Raw genomic sequence first — 20,137 nt, forward strand, 5'->3', positions numbered from 1 at the left:
TTGAATGCAGGACCGTTACTTGTAATAGAGTATTTATATAGTGTGGTATTGCTACTTTTACTTTTAAGTTATTTGAATACTTCTTCCATCACTGCCTGTACATGATTTCAGCAATTACTCTGAAATGGTTGAGTAATTACACTCGTACAATATCCAGCTACACCAATATTACTTGGTAATTGTTTTTAGGGTTACTACTTGAGCAGTTCAATCTAAAATTTTGACAAACAAGTTTGTTTTAGGTCATCTTTATCTGCAACGTAACTATAGCTGTCAATTAAATGTAGTAGACAAGTATCAACTCAAGTCACCAACTTTTATTTCTGAATTGTAATGAAGTAAAGCAGAATGTAGCACACAATGGAAATACTTTAGTACAATAATTATAGATTGGTGGAAATTACTTTAGCTGCTTCAGTTTAAGGTACGTGGTGTTGTACATGCTGGTTCACTGGCAAACTTAAAGGTGCAGTAGGTAAGACTAACTTTCTGTCATATTTGCTGAAACTGACCCTATGTTCCAGTAGAACTACATGAAGCAGGTAATAAAAAAAAAGTCCAGCTGCTCTGGCACCACCTACAGCCTGTAGTGTGATTTGCAAAAACCCACTTCTCCCTATACAGATGCACCAATGAGGGCCGGGTGTCTAACTGTGTGTCAGTCCCTGTTCATGCATGCACACGCATTCATTCTCCCTTGTGGGGGGAGGGGCTTAGGAAACCAGTTTGGGCTTTAGCGGAAAGGGGGGGAGGGACTGAGAAGTTGTCGATGTTCAAATTCTTTGGCTAAGTCCTGGATCTTCGCAATCCTACCTACAGCACCTTTAACTAGACCAGAGCCTTCATTAATGTTAGTAACTACTGTGCTTTCCCTACTATGACAAGTCAAAATATCTCTGTGAAAAAGACATATGGTGTTTAAAATGCCAGGGGGCAATCGCCTTAATTTATGGTCAGAGTAGCCTAAGTAAAGTATGTGAACGAGCACAATGAGGTAAACACAAAGAATGATGGCGGAACAATTAAAGAGAGGAAGGATTTATTCAACATCTTTATTATGAAGTACCTTTTTAAAAGAAATGTACAAGTGGAACCAGCACAGTGACATCTTGGCGTTTACCTTTGAAAAACAGAAACACCATGGACATGTGGTGCAGGTCTGAAGACAAATATGAAATGATAATGTACATATTTACAGCAGAGGATCTATCAGAACAGAAGTGAGCAAGCAGGATCGCAGCTAAAGTACAACAGGACTGACTGAAAAATAAAAACTTACATTAAAAGAATGGATTGGTTCAATAAAGATATTTCGAAAGATAACATGAAAAAGGCACTGTGTTTCACACAAATTGACTACACAACAGACGCGGTTGTTGTTTTGTCCATCGAATCATAATCACAAGAAATAACTCTTAACAAATGTTGTCATTCAACTGTCCCTGGGCGTTCTAACAAAACAGATTAAATATATCAGAGGGCCATAGCAGTTCGCACATAAACATTAAAACAAAATAGATAATTCAACTCATCAGGAAAAGATTCCTTATAAAGAGCATGCTTGGTGATTATTAAAATTACATTTTTTTTTATAAACAAATACATATCTAAATTTAAAATTTTATATTGAAGGCATAATGGGTTGAAGTGAGGACAAATATGTTTTCTCATCCTATGTTTCCCTTACTGGGCAGAAACCCAGGACAAGTTGTATTTGACATTCCTGCAAGACGTATGATAGGACCTCTTTGTTTGATGAAAACATTCAATTAACTACCAGCATAGATAACACAAAACACTCAAGTCAGGCCAACAGTTTGAGATCATTACTGAAGACCGGCATGATGACAGGACCAATGAAGAGATTTCCTTTGAGGGCATAAAAAGGGAAAAGTTAAAAACGTCAAATTGCATTCAGCTTACATAGCTGGTGTGTGATCAGTGCATTGTCTGCACAGTGATTTATGATATTCTGGCCTCAAGGCCTTGCTGCAGTGCTGTACTGATGTGAGAAGTTTGACCGAATAGTTTGACATTAGGGAAAACACACTTATTTCTCATTTATTTCCTGCTGAGGGTTAGACATACCATTTTCATGTTTGGGTGCTAAATATGAAGCCAGAGCCTGCAGCCAGTCAGCTTAGCTTAGCAATAGGACAGGAAACAGCAGGCCTGGCTCTCTCCAATGGGAACAAAACACACCTACCAGCACCTTTACAGCTCAACTAGTTAACATGTTACCTCTAGTAGGTTTTAGAGCTGAAAACTAAATTAATTGCGTAGAAAAAATAAAACATTTTGGAAATCGATTAAAATCATTTTTCAAGCAGAAATGCCAAACATTCTCTAGTTTGTTTCTAAATCCCGCAGATTTTGCTGCTTTTTTGTAATAGTAAACCGAATATCTGTACGATTTAAACTGTGGGTCAGCCAAAACAATACGTTTTTAGACATCTGTGATTGGCATATTAATCAATTATAAAAATATTCACTAGTTGCAGTGCTCTTTTGTTTAATCCATATAAAAGCCAAGCTAACTGCTTCCCCATTCCAGTCTTTATGCTAAGCTAACCAACTGCTAGTTGCAGCTTTGTATTTGCCGTACAGACAGAGTTTTATCAATTTTCTCGCGCAAATCGGCAAAAAAGGAAACAAATCCCCAAATGTCCAACTGTTCCAAGATAAGATGCAGACTGTAAACTCTGCTGCAATGTCTGAAGATTGTGAATCTGCACAAGGAAGAAGATTCCCTTCTGCTCATGATGAAAAAATACATTTGATGCTCGTGGACTGATGACGGGACACATGATATGCTCTTTGGTTGAGTTCAGGCGTACATGACACAGGCTTTCCCACTCACCAACACGCTTCAGAATAAGCATTCTAGATAGTAATGGCACTGGCCAGGCAGGCAGGCAGGCAGGCACCTACTCAGTTCGGAGTACACAGTATAGCAGAAAAAAATGACGCATATGAGGTGACAGTGTGACCTGTTAAAAACAACAGATACTGTGGTCTGAGATGGCACACCATTGGTGTGCGTTGCTCTTTTTCATGACAATTTGTGAGTGGAAGAAAAGCCTATAATTAAAATCCATTGTGCAGAAGAACAGAACTACCCACTCACAGGTAAACAGTACAGAAGTGAGGTGTAGGGATGTATTATGGGGGGGGGAACAAACAAAATGGCTGCCCTGAAATGACTAATGAACAAGCTTCAAAACATACACAATAATACACCATTAAGTTGAGATATAACGAAATTAGGCTGCATTAATAAGTAATAGTACCTGCCTTGTACATACACAATTCAAATAAAATGAAACAAGTAGCTAGGATACTTGTCTTATCAAAAATATGTAGCTTTGGTAAACAAGTTATGTAGAGAACTGTTGTCTGAACATGTTGATGTGAGAGATCACTACATGACATCTAGGAATCAAGGGTGACAAAGTTTCTGTTTTGAGGCTATGAATTCAACGAGAGGAGAAGCAGGCCAAAGTTCCACTCCCCAAAATCCTCTGTCTTCTCCCCTGGTCACCAGCTGATGAGACAGAGACAGCAAAAGGCAGTGAGAGTCCCGAATGGAACAAAACTGCTTTCTTTACTGTCCTGAGCACCGATTGAAGAGTTTCCGTGGTAATGTAGCAGCATCGTAATGGTCTGCGGAGGACAGACTCCTCCAGAGCAGAAGTGGAAGACTACTTTCTCCTCTCTCCTTCCAGCAGCCCCTGCACCCTTTTCCATCCATCACAGTGAAAGTGGAAGACTGGTCAAACGTCAGATTTGAACAGCGCTCCTCGAATATCCACAGTGGAGACAAGACAGGTGAAATAATTTATGCTCCTCTTCTGCGCTACTGTGTCATCTGGCCAAGCTTCTTCACTTTATGTGGGTTTGATCCAGGCGTGACGCCGAACATCCAGATAGTCCATACAAATAACCACCTCCTTAATACTCGAGCTTCTACCATGCAGCGCCATCTCCCTTCTGTCACACAATGCTCCTTCCACCTTTCTACTTTCTTTCATTCGTTTCCTCACAGCTGAATTTCTATCCAACCCCAATGTTCTCTTCCTATCTCCTTTTCTCAAAATGATGGGTTTTTTTTTTTCCCAATTCTGTGTCATCTTCCTGTTTCCAAATTTCAGTCAACCTTCTCCACCTTCCCGATGATCTTTTCCTCAAAGATAGGCAAGATGGCGTCGTCGTCACGAACCTCTTCGAACACTACACCACAGTCAAACTCGTCGCTCACTTTCTTAAAATAGAACCTGCACGCAAAAACAAAAGACACGCTCGATTACTTCGAAGTCAAACAGTGACAAAAATGGTTCCTTTAAAAATGTGAAATCCTCACCCAAACTATAAATATTAAACTATATGCATGAGCTCACCTGTAATGGCCCTTTTTGGTAAGCAGCTCCTTGAACTGGCCCAAAGTCACCACACGGCCTTTGACTGATGTTCTGTATGGGATTGGCTCTCCACAAAAGTAGTAAGCCACAGTCATGTTTTCACACACTTGGCGCTTACCAGACTTATGCCTGGGAGAGGGAAAGATCCATGTCAAAACACTAAAACAAGAATACATTTAAAACACAGACACCGTTTAAAGCCCTCTGAGGCAAATATGAGATATTTTGGGAAAAGCAAATAAAATTGGGTTCGACGCCTACCTCTGCTTGGCCTGCTGTAGTGCGTTCCTCCTCCTCTCCTCCTCCAGTCTCCTCCTAGCCTCCTCTAGCTGGGTGAGGGGGTTGGGAGCCGGGTTGGGGGGCATAGCTGGGTCCTGGATGAACGGGTGCGAGGGCTTGACCTGGGTGGACGATGAGCCGGGGATGGCGGGGGACACTGAAGAGGGGTTGTTACGCAGCTGGGCAGAGACCCAGGGGTGCACGGCTCCAGGTCGCTCCACAGAAGTTGGACGCGGCGACTCGCAGCTTGTTCCCGTCCTCCTAGAGCTACTGGTGCTGCCACTTAAAAAAAAACAACGGGGAGGGAGAGAGGATGAATGTCAAAGGACTAAAAATAGGCCAATAAAAGTGTTACCCCCCCTACTGAGATTGATGCCAATGTATAGCTCTAGAAACAGTCCAAAAAAACATTATCTAGAACAATTCTCTATGCAGCTGGATTAATGGGATTCCACTCAATCCCCCTTTTGGCCCCATTAACTGTTATTGTTTTCACCGGTTGCACTCTCATAGTATAATGTACTATGACCCACTGTACACTACCTGTCCTGTACCAAACGGCAAACAGAGAAAGTTAGCGTCTAGCTGGTGAACATAGTGAATCATTTAGCAGGTAAAGAGCCAGATATTTCCTTTAGGAGTTGGGGGACCAAAACGGGGCTAAAAGGAGAGTAAATACTTGGCGTATATACTTCAGGTGGACACATGATGATCTTAACATTTTAATGAGAAATTACATTTTTGTATAATAATCATGAGTAATACACGTAATATTGCTCACCCATGCGAGGTCTTCCTCTGTCGGTCTCCTTCCATCATCCACTGCAGGATCTTCTGGTTTCTCTCCAGATCCTCCAGTGGTACCTGGCCCTCCATGCCACGCCCACTCTCATCACCTTTGCCTGACGTCTCTGGTGTCTTCTTACAACTTCGTCGTGACAACGTGCTGCCTTTACTACTGCAGAACGAACAGTTAACACAAACAGTTGACGCTATCTGAATTTCAAACAGCACATTCAGTTTGCTGTACACCTAGCGAATGTCAGCCCATTTAACCACGCCAGCCTACCTGTAACCCATGCCGTCAAGCATGCTGGCTCCAGCCCCGTCGGCGTAGTTACGACTTCTCCCTGCGTACTGGCTGGCCGGGTCTCCGTTCCACACGAGGTTGGCCTGAGGCCTAGAACCCGCCTCCTCCTGCCCTTCTCTTCCTCTGTGGTGATACAGCGGCTTGTGGTGATGCATACCTGAGACAGACATCACAGAGACTTATTGGTGACATACTAGCCTCTCTTCAATACATCGCACACCAAAACAACCCACTGCTGCAGCTTAATTTGACCCCTGCGATGGCATGTAAAAATGCATTTTGCACACTGCATTTGAAGCATAATATAAAGAACACCAACTAAATATATAAGATGCAGGACTCTTTTTTTGTGTTATTGCACATGATTCTACACCTGAAGAGCCAATCTCTCGAGCGACGGCTCACCAGGAAGTGGTAAAGTTTGTAAAGCCAGGACTGTGGCTTGTCCAGGTCTTTTACTATACTTTGGGCAACAAATCATCTCCACCATCAAGCAATGAATTGATACTACTATTAAGGCTGTCCTGCTGTTGTAAACATTCACCAGAGCAACAAATGTGTATTCATCCGCTGCTGAAAATAGTCCCCAACAAGCACCATTGTCCAACTACGAGGCATGAAAGTTGGAAAATAAAAATGGAATAATACATTGTTGGTTTGAGTCTTTTCATGGGATTTGTTCACAAAAGAAACCTATAGATTTTACTGTGGCAGCTGTAGGACTACAGAAGATAATGTCTGACATGAGAAGGAGTTACGTTACAATAGGAAAGATGTGCCAATCATGGGAACAAGTCTTTTAAAAAAAAACATTGTTTTAGCATCAATGCAGAGAACAGAGGTCTGTTCACCAGCACCGATATGCCTGGTTGGTTTACATAAAGGGCTGCACGATATGTGGAAAATATCGACTGATATTGCGATTGCGATATGATTCATGATATTGGAGGGAATTATAATTTTTGTATCATTATTCTCAATTAAAAGAAATTTTAATTATCGTGTGATTTTTGCGAGGATCTGTCCCAAAACCAAGATTTTAGATAGGATTTGTAGGCCAGGACGTCTCTGCACCACCACAATACTTAGTTGAGAATGGATTGACACACATTTTGCCATTAAAAAATATTTTGCCCCCCTGCGATTAATTGTGCAGCCCTATTTACATAGAAAATAACAGGTGGATAATCATATGCTGCAAGTGTGTTTCGGAGTTAAGTCTCTCCGATCTCTCACCCCCTCTCCTTTCCCTCCACAGCTTCTTACCTTTGACCCCAGCAGGAGGCTGACTGTGGCCACCCACTCGGTGTGGCGGGCAGTGAGGCGGGCCGATCCCCCCGTCAGGTGAACGCGAAGATTTGGGAGGAGTGTGCCGACCGCCTCCGCCTAAGGTGCTGTTGGTTGCCCCTGGTGACTGGCAGCCCGGCGTTTTCATCACGCGCTGTACATGCTCATCCAAAATAGATTCCGGGTCGTCGTCATGGGAATCCTCCATGGCAACCAGGCCGCCGTAAGTGGCGACTGTTGCTGTGTTAGCAGTGGTCTCTGAATAACGGGCGCCGTAGTGAGGTGGAAACAACGAGGGGAGGGGGAGTGGTATACTATGAGAAGACATGGAGGTTGTCACGGAGATGTCAGCATCGTCACCCTCTTCTTCCTGTTGGGAGAAGGAGAAAAATATTTTACATCTAACTGGACATGCACATTGTATAAACCAGTATGTACACACAAAGACAGAAAAAAATGAATAAATGCCCTTACCAAACTTAACATGTACAGGTACATTTCAGACAAAAAAATGATTTGGCAATTTCTTATTAAAAATAAAGAGACTTCAAAAAGCATATAGTTAAACCTGTTAGATTTAAAAAAAAATAAATAAAAAAAATCGGTAGAGCTTGAATCACAATACGAATGGGAATCGATTTTTTTGCACACCCCTAGTTATTTTGACAGAATTCATTATTAAGATGTTTGCACAAATGACTATAAGCATATAACATTTAGAGTTGACGAATATTTCGGAGAAGCCAAAGACAAATTTCCACTAAGGCGGACAATAAAGTCCAATCTAAAACATAACCACATTTAGCTTTTGTTCTCAGCGTATACAGCTTGATGGAAGGTGACACCATATGCAAATGTGAACATCTGTACCCAAATCAGAATTTTCCAAGTCGACGCTGCATCGCTACTTTCCGACGCATATTGGACTTTAAGGAGGGAGTGATATGTTGAATATGACGAATGTTTTTTTTGGTCATCTGCTAGTGGTTCCTGCTTTTTTTTTTTAAACACACCTGTCTTAATGATGTGAAAACATCAGATTTCCACACCATCGAAGAAATAAAAGTGTGCATCCTGGCCATAGTTCAGTTCTAAAAATCCTAGCGCCCCATTGGTACCGCTCCTTTGAGCCAATTTGCCGACAGAACCACACAGTTTTTCATTAATAAAAAAAGATAAACGGTAAATGTTCTCAATTTACTATGATTTTCACTCATAAGTCAAGTACTTTTATTTTTTTTGAAGATTATTTTTTGGCCATTTTAGGCCTTTATTTATATAGGACAGCTGAAGACATGAAAGGGGAGCGAACCTGCGGCTGCTGCGTCAAACCTCTACATATGGGCGCCTGCTCTACCAGGTGAGCTACCCAGGCGCCCATAATTCAAGTATTCTTGAGGAAACAACATCAGCAATGGGTACAGCTCCACTCACAGTGTCCGAATCACATCACGAGGAACACACAGACACACTTACCAGTCTTACTCTCTTCAGCCTCTCTTCGAGTCTTTCCTGGGCCTCTCTCTCTCTAAGAACTGTCTCCAGCCTGCTGATGAGCTCCGCTGCAAACCTCTCAGGCTCTACGTGGATGTCCTTTGGCATGCGGTACGTGCGCTGTATATAGACACAAACACAAACAATTACATGCCACAAATTCCTATACACATCTGCAGCTCAAATTTAGATGTCATTTTACAAAATGAACGTGCAAATTATTAACAAATTAAGGGTAAGAAAAACAGTAATAACCATTTCATAGCACAAATAGGAGTAGGATACTGTGAAGAGAAATACATGAAACATGTACTGCTACAGTAATAATTAAAGCTGCAATAGCCATGCTGATAAACAATTCCCCACTAATATCTGAATTAGGTCACCAGGGTTCATGCTACCGTTACGCTACATGAATACAACTATGAATGCGGACATGAGGCTAAGGGAGTAGTGTCTGTATAACTCACAGGTATATGAGGTAGGGGAACACGTCCATTGGCTTTGGCACTTTCATGCATCTCTTTGCGATGCTGCTTCCGATATCTGTATGGAGGAATACCATCTCTGCACACAAATACACAGATAAACCACAATTAAAACACAGATCTGAACAGCTAATTCGGTCCAAAAAGTGTTGTCACAGGTATGCAGTAATTCTGGGTGCATCTGTGTATACTTACACACTGCTGTCGGTCAGTGACAGTGTGTCTGCATCGCTCGACATGCTCTGTTGCTCACTGTCATTGGCACTGGTTGCTGGAGCGCGAGCGTAGCCCATGTTTGCGTAGTATGGGTTTACCGGCTCCCTCCACGGCCTGAGGACGAGCGGAGAGATTACAATGTAGTGAACTCACATTCAAATGTTGGTTCATGCACACGCAGGCAAGGGTCAGCATGAATTCTCAGGGTTTTCTTTCCAGAACATTAAACACAATTTCTCTGACCGGGACACGTCTCAAGACTTATGTTTGGAGTCTTCTAACTCAGCAGGTTTGGTTCGTTATGTTACTTCAATATTCAGATAACATCGGTCATTTTAAACACAATTTAAAGAACAAGTGAGTCTATACAGAAAACCATACATTTAATTATTAATTTCAAAATAGGTGTAACAACCTAACCACTGTTTAAGTTGATTAAAAAAAACGGTTTAAGTAAAGAATTTCCTATTGTTCTACATAGTATGAATAGGAAACAGTGTTTTAAGACTGTTACCTTTGCATCAAAATTCACTATTACAGTAAAATGGGTAAACTATTTACAGTAGACACGGTGGTATTAAAAATGAAAATATTCATCATTATCAACGTTGGCTAAATTACATTGTAAATGATCAATACTGATTTAAAAAAAAAAAAAAAAGTTTTACACATTGTGAAAGGAAATTATACTATCAATCAGATTCTTCTGTATAAACTTAAGAACCTTGAGACCCACACCCACACACACACCTGTACTCCCTGCTGTCCGGCCTCCTCCTGTTGGTCGAGGCTCTCTGCGGTGCCGTCTGCATCAGCAGGCTTTGAGTCAGCCTACCAGCTGGTGTGTCTCCGCAATCCTCATCTTTCTCTTCCTCCTCCTCCCGCGCTACTCCTCCTCCACACCTGAGATCAAATTAAATTAGATCTGTTAGTCAAACATAAGAAACATTCATTATTTCACACGTGATTTCACACATTTTAACTGTATTACTGATAAATGCTTTGGTAATAAATACAGAAACTACAATCTGCTGTCTTATTTTAGTTCATAGTCACATTTTAATTGAACGGTGTTTAAACAACAGCCTGTAACATAGCTTTCATTGACAATTTTAACCTCTTCTGGAAATGCCCAGCCTTCTTCCGTGGTGATGGCATACACCCCAATGGCCTTGGCTCACGTATTTTAACTGACAACCTTTTCTACGTAGTTAGGAATTCATATCCAGTCTGACTGTCTACCGGGTGTGCTCACTCACCCCTGGTCACTTCCGGTCTCTACCTGTCAAACTCTCCTTCCCCTACGAGCCCCCCTAACTCCCGCTTGCGATTGAAAATATTAACTACTACCACCAGTTTTTTTCAGGACATTGTAAACAGTGTTAACCCCCCCCCTACTGCCAGTCATTGGCAATAACACGTCCTCTGCTCTATTCTCCTATTCAGCCTATTTTTAACAGTGAGGCCTTTGCTCCCTGGGAAGCGTTCCAGCAGATCAGTGTCCAGGTATCTGCGCCCGCTGGCCCGGGCCTCTCAGGATGCCGCTGATAAATGATCACCAGCAAGTCTTTTATCCTGAATGATTTATTTATTGACAAATGCCTTGATTTCTTGTTCCTGGAATTCATGGAATCCGGATCTCTAATTGAACTTTGTCCACCAGACACCAGTTGTTTTATCAGTACTCCCAGGACCGCGGGCCGGGGTGGAGGGCTCGCGGTTGTGTATAAAAACTGCTTTCAAAGTCAAGACAGTAACCATTGTTTTGTTTTTTTTCCTCATTTGAACTACAGGTGTCCAAAGTTGGTAGTTCAAATCCGTTTTATTGTGTTTTAATTTACCGGCCCCCTGGTTCAAACAGTTCTTTTATGTCTGAATTCAGTGATCTTTTTGTCCTCTATTACTGGGTTGGAAAAAGTGGTTATGGTTGGTGATATTCACGCCGATGACATTTCTTGCACCTTTGCTGCGGATTTTCTTAAATGTCACGGAGTCTTTTAATTTTATCCAACATGTGTCTGGTCCTACACACGTTAGGGGTCATACTTTGGACCTTGTTTTTACACTTGGCCTTAATCTTGACTATTTTCTCTGAGGAGCTGCATGTTACTGACCATGACTGCATTTTATTCAGCCTGTCTTTTAATTTAGATTTACGGCCCAGTAAACGTATAAGCCGTTTTCGCATCTTAATTCGCTTCTCAGCTGAAAGGTTTTCTGCAGCTTTGGACCAAAGTGCAGTGTTGTCTTCTAATGCCGACATTAATTGTCTGGTCCACTCCTTCAACACATATTGCTCATCAGTTTTGGATAAAGTGGCTCCAAGTAAAATGCGACTTGTTCCCTCTGTCAACTCATCCCCACGGTTAAATGACTCCACTCGCTGTTTTCGGCGTGAATGTCAGAGGGCTGAACGACAGTGGACCACCAAGCTTCATGTTCACCGGCTCCATCACGAACAACTATTATCTGAATATAATAATATGGTTAAGGAGGCAAGGACATCTTACTTTTCTAACCTTATTTCTTTCAGCAAGTGTAACCCCAAAATTCTTTTTGACACCATCAACAACGTTGTCAATCCTGCTCCTCCTGAAGTGCCAGTGTTTTCAAATAAGGACAGTAGTGACTTTCCATTTTTCTTTGAAAATAGGATCAGAGATGTCAGGAATAGCATCATCTCTTCTGCTGCTGCATGTTCTGTTCATTTCAATCGGCCATCAATTTTGAATTGTTTTGCTCCTATTTCACTGCAAGAACTCACTGACTTGGTGAGCAGTATGAAATCTTCCTCGAGCCTGGTAGATGTTATACCAACTTTCTTATTTAAAAATGTCCTTGGGTCTGTAAGTACTTGTGTGCTCTCTATAATCAACAGCTCTCCGCAAACTGGTTGTGTCCCATCGTATTTTAAACATACAGTTGTTCAGCCACTATTGAAGAAAACCAATCTGGATCCATCAACTCCCGCAAACTATAGGCCTATTTCCAAGATGCCTTTTATTTCCAAAATTTTTGAAAAAGTTGTTGCCAAACAAGCTCTCTGCTGTCTTGGCCACATACAACATTCTAGACAAATTTCAACCTGGCTTCTGTCAGAAACACTTTACAGAAACCACTCTTCTTAGAGTTTCCAATGATTTAATGAGGTCTTCTGATGCGGGTAAATGTTCTGTTTTGGTGCTGCTGGACCTTAGCGCAGCTTTCGATACTGTGGATCACGCCATCTTGCTTGAAAAACTTAAGCACTGGGTTGGTATCTCAGGGAGCGCCCTGGACTGGTTCTCTGCTTATCTTTCAGATAGAAGTTTTTCTGTGTCACTTGGTCCTTATTTCTCTGAAACTGTTGCCCATTCTTGTGGGATCCCTCAGGGCTCTGTGTTAGGTCCGATTTTATTTACGTTGCATATGCTTCCCCTAGGCTACATAATTAGGCAATTTGGAGATATCAGTTATCATTTCTATGCTGATGACATCCAGCTGTATGTTTCTTTTAACCTGGAAGAGACTTACAAAGTGTCAGTACTGCTCAAATGTTTGTCTTCCATTAAGGACTGGATGGCGAACAATTTCTTGCAGCTTAATGAAGATAAGACCGAAGTAACATGTAACAGGTTTGTTGTTGACCAGGTCCAGCAGGATGTCACACATTACTCCCGTTTTATCCTTGTTACATTGGCTTTTGATCAAGTTCAGAATCCAATTTAAAGTTCTTGTTCTTACAAATACATAAAGCATTGCATGGTCAGGCGCCTGTTTATATCTCTGACCTGCTCCATCTGTACACCACTAACAGGTCACTCAGGTCTTCTAACCAGGGACTACTGGTGGGCCCACGCACTCATTTGAAAACTAAAGGTGACCGTTCCTTGAAGTAGTAGCTCCAACTCTGTTGAACGCCCTTCCTATTAACTTACGTTCTGCAGTCTCGGTTGACGCTTTTAGAAAGCAGCTGAAGACACTTGTTTCAACTCGCTTTTGTCTCATGTTTGTAATTTTGGGTCTTTTTAGTCTTTTAATCTTTTACCTTCATTGGTATTTTATTTGTTTTTGCTCGTTTATTTTCTGTTTTGGATCCTACTGTATTTTAACAACTGTTTATTGTATGAAGCACTTTGTGACTGTCTGTAAAAGGTGCTCTATCAAATAAAACAAATTATTATAATTGCATATTCAGAAATGTAAAGAAAGTATTATTATTGTCAATGTACTATATTATTGGCTCTCCCTCCCTCCTCTATCTTTTTTTGTTAACACTGAAACAGCAATCATATCGAAGGTGATTAAACTTCCATGGAAAGGGGAGTACTGTATCTAACCATCTACCACCAAGTGTGGGAAATATTGAGTGATGAGGGAGCCAGAGAGAGGAGCTCACGACACTCAAAACACACAAGCACCATTTGTTTTATGAGGATAATAGTTATATATTTAGCAGCCTATATGCATTTTTTTTCTCAAAGAAGTGGTCTCAGCTCCAATCTCTCTCATCCTCTCACACCGTATCTCCCATTACTTTCTCCCTCTCTCCAGCAGCGTAGTGAATATCAGAAACTTTTATCGAAAATTGCTGCAAATTCACCACGCTGCCGGTATGAATAGTTTGGATGAGAAATATTCGCATGTGATTATTTCGCATTTTCATGTCTTTATTCGTCACGCCCCCAGTGTGTAAAGGCCTTAACTCCTTATCAGCTATTACTACGCAGCATTTTCCTCGCCAATGTACAGTCTTTAACAAAATGGATGAACTTAGGCTGCGGATCACCACTCGTGAACGTATTATGATTTTCATGGAAACACGGTAACAACAGCGCTGTGCAACGCATGTGCGTTGTGTGACGCCACAAAAGTGAGACTTGAGAGTGTAGATCCCATCCATGCGTTACCCACGCAGTTGACTAATCACCCATGGACCCTCCCCCTCTCACACACATTGGCCAACTCTGGCAGACTCGCTCTCTCCTCGTTTTTCAACATGAAATAAAACAAATTTAAGTCGTCAAATTTGCAGGTTGCACATGTGCGAGAAGTGGTAAAAAAAAAAACTTGCACTGTCTCAAAAAATGGTCGCAAAATGTCTGGAGCCCTACATTTATTGTTGAGTTGATCCATGACAGGCATGGATCCTGTGCAATACAAGACATTAGTGGTGCATCTTCTCACCTCCACTCCTCATCTTCAGCGAGTGTGGGTAAGTACCCAGGCACAGGCTTGGCTGGCCCCGATGAAGGGCTCTGATCACTGGGGTTAGGCTTGGGGCTCTCTCCTCCTGTCCGCGTGTACTCCAGGTACAGATCCGACTTAAGAAACAAAGGGTAGGTGTTCTCCTCCATCATGCCCTGGATCTCTGTCTGGGCCTGGAACAAACAAACACAGTGGTCAGATATCGGGACTCAGAGCTTGTACAGAACTTAATGATGCCTAAAGAAGTTACCTTCATGTATCACTTCATTAAGTCCACCAACTCATCGATGACACATACTCTTTTCAGACTGAAGCCAATGGTTATGGTAGGGCTGCACGATTATGGCCAAAATGATAATCACGATTATTTTTGATCAATATATTGATCACGATTATCACGATTATTTGTTGATTTTAACCAAAACAAATTTTATTGTCACATAGGCTAATTATAACTTTGATACAGAGCATTCTATGAACGGAAAGAAGCATTTTTAATATCGCTCGATCACGTGAATTTGATCGTGGGAAGCCAAAATCGTGATTAAAATTTGATTAATTGTGCAGCCCTAGGTTATGGTCTGAAAGGTTTTGACCTAGCTCTTGGCTCGCAACTTTTCTCTCGATTTAGGCTTAAACACAATTTTAACACTGCTTAGCTTTTGAAAATAAATGTGAACACAGGTGACTATTATCTCTTGAGGTGCAAAGATTAATCGATTAGTTGTTAACTATTAAATGAATCGGCAATTACTTTGATAATTGATTAATCGGTTTGAGTAATAATTTAAAAAAGTCAAAATGATTTGATTCCAGCTTCAAAATGTGAATATTTTCTGGTTTCTTTGCTCCTCTATGTAAGTAAACCGATTATCATTTAAGTTAAGGACAAAACAAGACACTTGAGGTACATGTTCTACCTCAGTTTATATTGCTTAAGTACTTTAGTTTTGTATTCTGCTTTATCATCTGCTAAGTCCCGCCTACTGTTTACCTCTGTTAGCCTGTGGATCAATCTCCATAGTAGACGGCAGTTGTACTACTTTCAGTTGCTTCGGAGCGGTGGGGACTATAAGCGAAGTGTTGTTGTAGTTGAGTTAAAAATCACACTGCATAGTTCGGGAGTAAGAGCCAGTGTGCGTCCATTGGAAAGCAAATGTCCCTTCTGTTTGCAGACATGAGTCTAAGTTGCTACCTGTTGCAATGTTAGCAGTACATATTTTGTTTTCATGTTAGTCAGCGGTTTTAGCTCTGCATGTAATGGGTAAGCTATAAGCTAATGTGTATATGGCGATGGTAATTAAGCTGTGACAACTAGCCTACATTACATGCAATGTGTAGTAATGCTGTGCATGTGCACAATATGTTATTACGGTGTGAAATGGTGAATGTTTCTAGACAGCTAAAGGGCGTTTGTAACAAGCTACTGCAGTAGTGTGCCACCCATTGCATATGCTTACTCAATAAGCAGGTGTACAAGCTGAGAGGGTGCTGCCCAGTAAAGCCATGTGTTCTGTTCATGCACATAAATACATAAGCTACAATGAACGTTAGTCTTATTAGTTCTGATGTTGTTTACCGTGTTATTTGCCAGCACTGTGTAAATGTACTTCTTGTCTGAGTGTATATGGTGCATAGCGCGTGAAGTGGCAATAAAACTCACTGAAGACAAATATTCATCTCAAGAGCATTTATACCGATGCCCTACGGCGATTACACTAAACTGACCAGCAAACAGAGTTCGTAGTCAATCACACATCACCTTGTCTAATTTAACAATTACATTTTCTGACATTTTATAGACCAAAAAAACTAATTGATTTAAACAAACACATTGTTAGTTACAGGCCCAATGATCACTATAGGGGTTTTAAAGCAAACTATTATCCACTCCAGATCAACACAGTGACACAGGGTAAACCCACATTTATGCAACTGAGGGACTACCTAGCTATTCACACTTAATCCAGACTGATACAGAGAGGTGTGTTAATCCCTTTGATAGTCCTCCTAACCAGGTTTGAAATGTAATTTATGGGTGCTTAAACAACATTTAACTGACTCACAGAATATATATATAAAAAGCAATAGAAAAGCAAGAGAGTGTGCTGGAAAAGGTTGGCTGCAGAGAAAAGTGAAACTGGCCTCATTTGGTTCATGGTAATTATATAATCTTATTCCGTGTAATTTTGTTGTTTAGTGGTGATGTGTAAGGAACTACAGTACGAGACTCAAGTCTCTGTTAACAAGACCTGTGATAGCAGTCTGTTATGTGTGTGGTCTGGTAACACACATAGTAGAGCAATATTGCATTAAAAAAAAAGAGCAATGAAGACAGAAAGAATGAAAGAGATCAAGGGGCACAGGTGGGCGAGTGAGCGAAATACTAACCGGAAACTAAACCTCAACTTGATTTGGTCTTTTGTTGCGGTTTACTTACTAAAGCAGAAAAAAAACAAGTTAACAGTCTGTGCTTTGGCAGTACAAGTGTGGAACTATAGTTGCATCCTCTCTTCGTCACATATTTTTAAAATATTATTTCAATTTTGCTGCAAGGCTGCAACAGCCCTTTACGGCCACAAAAACATATACGGGAACCCACAAACCTTTTGAGGTACTCGAGTACTATAACTGCATTTTAACTGCAGGAACCCAGACCCAGTTATAGTTCCTCGGCCACAGGTCCTGCCCACTAAAAAGTCTCTTCAGTGGAGCAGTACTAAACGTTGCTGACAGTTCCATCAAAAGCCTTGAGCCAGTAACTGTTGTGCAGCATTCATTCTGACTGCAAATGTGATGAATCTTCCCATCAATGTGAATAATCTTCCATAGAAAATTAATACAAACACAAACATACTCTCTATACTAAAAATGAAATGCAATTTGGCATGTTCATAGACAAATATATTCTCTACAATTTCTGGCCTGTTCAAAGGCCCGCTACACCAGTAGTGACGGAGGCAGACGTGGCTGTCAAGTTCGTCAATCTAGAAGTAAACACTGACATACAACTGAACTAGGATGGCTTCATAGACGTAGGCCAAAAACACTTGTCCCTCAATCGTGTACTGAAGAGAAGTGAGAAAAGTTGTGAGAGGGAAAAAAAAAAAAAAGATAAGGTTCTCAGCCTCAGTCTGCGGACAGCGCTGCCATCAAAGCCAACTGCGGTTTCTTTTTGGTGTCATACATTTCCTTGCTGTATCCTGCCAGACTGCAAAGCAATTCTGTTTTGCATTAGTTTTGCATACAATACCCCAACAGCCTAACATTTCTGGCTGAACCTGACCATTTGAAAGTGCTGAGATGGACAAAATACAGCCTGTGAGAAATCCATAACAATTTCCGCTTGCCTGTGTAATCCAACATGCATTGCTGTTATTGGGAATATTTACATTAAACTTTAAATCAGTGTTTTAATTACCTGTTCAAACATGGCAGGGTCTGGATGCGGCCTTCCCACACAGTCTCTGATGAAGCTCTTGGTGGCTGCTTTGATTTGCCTGGAGACAATCCCACTTCCGTCTACAATGTACTTCCTGTAGATGGCCTTCGCCAGCTTTGCCCTCTTCTCCTGGCTGGTTTTCCTGAACCCCGAGCAAGCAAACCAGAAGTCGAGAAGGTCTGCACACCCTTCCTGGCACAGGAAGTTTCGGAACAGCTGGATGCCTTCCTGGTCGTCTAGGAGAGAATGAAGCGACTCTGCCCACTTCAGGTAAGGTGGCGTTGGTGAAGCCGAGCCCTCAGGTTCATACCCCAAGTCCAGATCCGGGCGCCGCGGCGTCGCAGACGATGAGGAGGGTGTGTAACTTGATGGATCCCCCATTTTTGATGATGAGGATGACGTGGGATAGCCAAGGGTTTGGGAAAGGGTGTTTGGACGGGTGTTGGCTGACTGGACTGGGGGGACCACATCAGATCCCTCCTCACCAGGAACTGGGGGTCGCGGAGCATCCTCGGTAAAGTGGGTAGGGCCGCTCAGAGAGGCCACAACCCCACCACCGCCCCTGTACCCAATTCCATGTAATTCTCTGACAACACTCATGTCTCTGATTGCACAAGGCAGAGGTCAGATCTTCCCCTCTAGCAATGATTTTGCTGGCAAACAATTCACCCTACGATGGAAACAAGAAAAGTGGTTAGTTGTAGCAGTGGGAGTTGATACAAAAGGAAAAAAAAAACATCATCACTAAGAAGCTGTCAGATGACTGACTCATCTCTCACTCCCTTCATTCTGTGTGTGTGTGTGTGTGTGTGTGTGTGTATACACACACACACACACACACACACACACACACAGCACTACTAGCAAACAGCAAAATGAGATGATGAGCAGAACAGATACATGAAAATAGAATAGAGAAGGATATAAGATTCCAGTCTGACCACAAACAATTTGAATGTTGCGTGCGTAAATTTCCAAGCTTTAAGTTGACCATTAAGTTTTTGTCGTTAGTTTAACAGCTAGCTTAAAAGCTGGCGCTAACAGTTGTCAAAACAAAGCTCACACTTAGCTAGCGTAGCTAGACATCATTTTCTAAATAACCAACTTATGTTAACAAGCTAAGACAGCTAGCTAGCATTGTAGCAATGCCACCACCAATGCCAGTGCTTTGAAGTGGGAATCTCATTCATCTTGGCCTGCAAAGACGGTGGGGGATGGGTACAGAAACAAACTCTACAACCACACAAGACGGGCCTGCATGCAAAAACACTCCAACACCAGCGTACTTTGTAAATGTATTCCGTGTCAACCCAACTTGTACAGAAGCAATGCCAACTTTCCTACTGATTAACGCCAACAAATCAGCCGATCTATGATCAAACAAAACAAGAAAGCGAGGGCACGTTTTCCACTCTATTGGCTGCAGCGCCAGCTAGCTTGGTGTTAGCTAGTTTTGGTTAGCTTGTTAGCCTAGCTAGGTACGTTAACGTCCCGTGTTTTCCACAAAAGTATCCGTCCTACCGTCTCTGAAAGCCCGATCCCCGTAATCCGATGCATTGGGGATACTGGCGCGAACTGTGTGCTCCAAAACGCAGCATATGGAAAGCTTTCTGATATTAAATATTAACAAAAATGACCCGTCGACTGCCCCCTTAACTCCCCATGGTGGCTGGTTTCTGAGCAATAATACAGAGCGAGAGAATACGTGCGTGCACGCCGACGCCGTGCGGTGTGTGTGTAGTACGTTTATAGAAATATAACGAATAGAAGCGACATCAACTTCCCAGTTTAGCAGCGGTGAAAAGTATTTACATTCTTTACTTTAGTTAAATTAGTATTTCCACAATGTGCAAAGACTCCATTAAGAGCAACAATCATGTATTCAACTTAAGTTAAAGTACAGTAGTTTAATCAGCAAAATAAAAATTTTCCTTTTTTTCAGTGTTACATTATTATATATTACATTATTACTGCTGCGTAAGCAGCGTTTTAATGTTGTAGCTGTTTGCAGTGGAGCTAATTTTACCAAATGTATTTACTGTGAGGTGGTTTAATTTACTGTAATATAGCATTTTATTTTGGATACTTATATATGTTTTTAAAATGTCAACCTGCCAAGTAACTTTAGCTGTTAAATAAATGTACTGTAGTACAAAGTACTTACACGCATTAAAGCATATAATTAAAATACTCAAGTAAAGTACAAGAACTTTAGAACTGTACATAGGTACAGTAG

The 20,137-nt window shown here is 41.5% G+C and overlaps 1 protein-coding gene across 2 annotated transcripts; it reads right to left on the reverse strand.

The window, feature by feature from the left end:
* Window positions 1-1,022: 1,022 nt before the first annotated feature.
* LOC144534117 (axin-1-like) lies at window positions 1,023-19,609 on the reverse strand. 2 transcript variants are annotated; one of them, XM_078275854.1, is made up of 13 exons: window positions 19,423-19,609; window positions 17,881-18,571; window positions 14,439-14,632; window positions 10,023-10,175; window positions 9,252-9,386; window positions 9,039-9,135; window positions 8,551-8,688; window positions 7,054-7,444; window positions 5,767-5,944; window positions 5,479-5,652; window positions 4,680-4,979; window positions 4,398-4,547; window positions 1,023-4,274 (listed from the first exon to the last, which is right to left on the reverse strand). In XM_078275854.1, the coding sequence occupies exons 2-13, from the start codon at window positions 18,499-18,501 to the stop codon at window positions 4,148-4,150; spliced, it is 2,658 nt and encodes an 885-aa protein (XP_078131980.1). In that variant the 5' UTR covers window positions 18,502-18,571; window positions 19,423-19,609; the 3' UTR covers window positions 1,023-4,147. The 2 variants fall into 2 exon arrangements, with proteins under 2 accessions (XP_078131980.1, XP_078131970.1); XM_078275844.1 differs by having other exon boundaries at window positions 5,479-5,655; window positions 19,423-19,608.
* Window positions 19,610-20,137: the final 528 nt, after the last annotated feature.

Source organism: Sander vitreus, chromosome 2 (assembly GCF_031162955.1).
Source record: "Sander vitreus isolate 19-12246 chromosome 2, sanVit1, whole genome shotgun sequence".
Taxonomy (NCBI): domain Eukaryota; kingdom Metazoa; phylum Chordata; class Actinopteri; order Perciformes; family Percidae; genus Sander; species Sander vitreus.

Coding starts and splice junctions, on each gene's coding strand:
- LOC144534117 (XM_078275844.1), bottom strand. CDS start 18,501: ATGAGTGTTGTCAGAGAATTACATGGAATTGGGTACAGGGGCGGTGGT. Junction 14,633..17,880: donor ACCCTGCCATGTTTGAACAG/GTAATTAAAACA, acceptor TGTTTGTTCCAG/GCCCAGACAGAGATCCAGGG. Junction 4,275..4,397: donor ACCAAAAAGGGCCATTACAG/GTGAGCTCATGC, acceptor TTTTGCGTGCAG/GTTCTATTTTAAGAAAGTGA.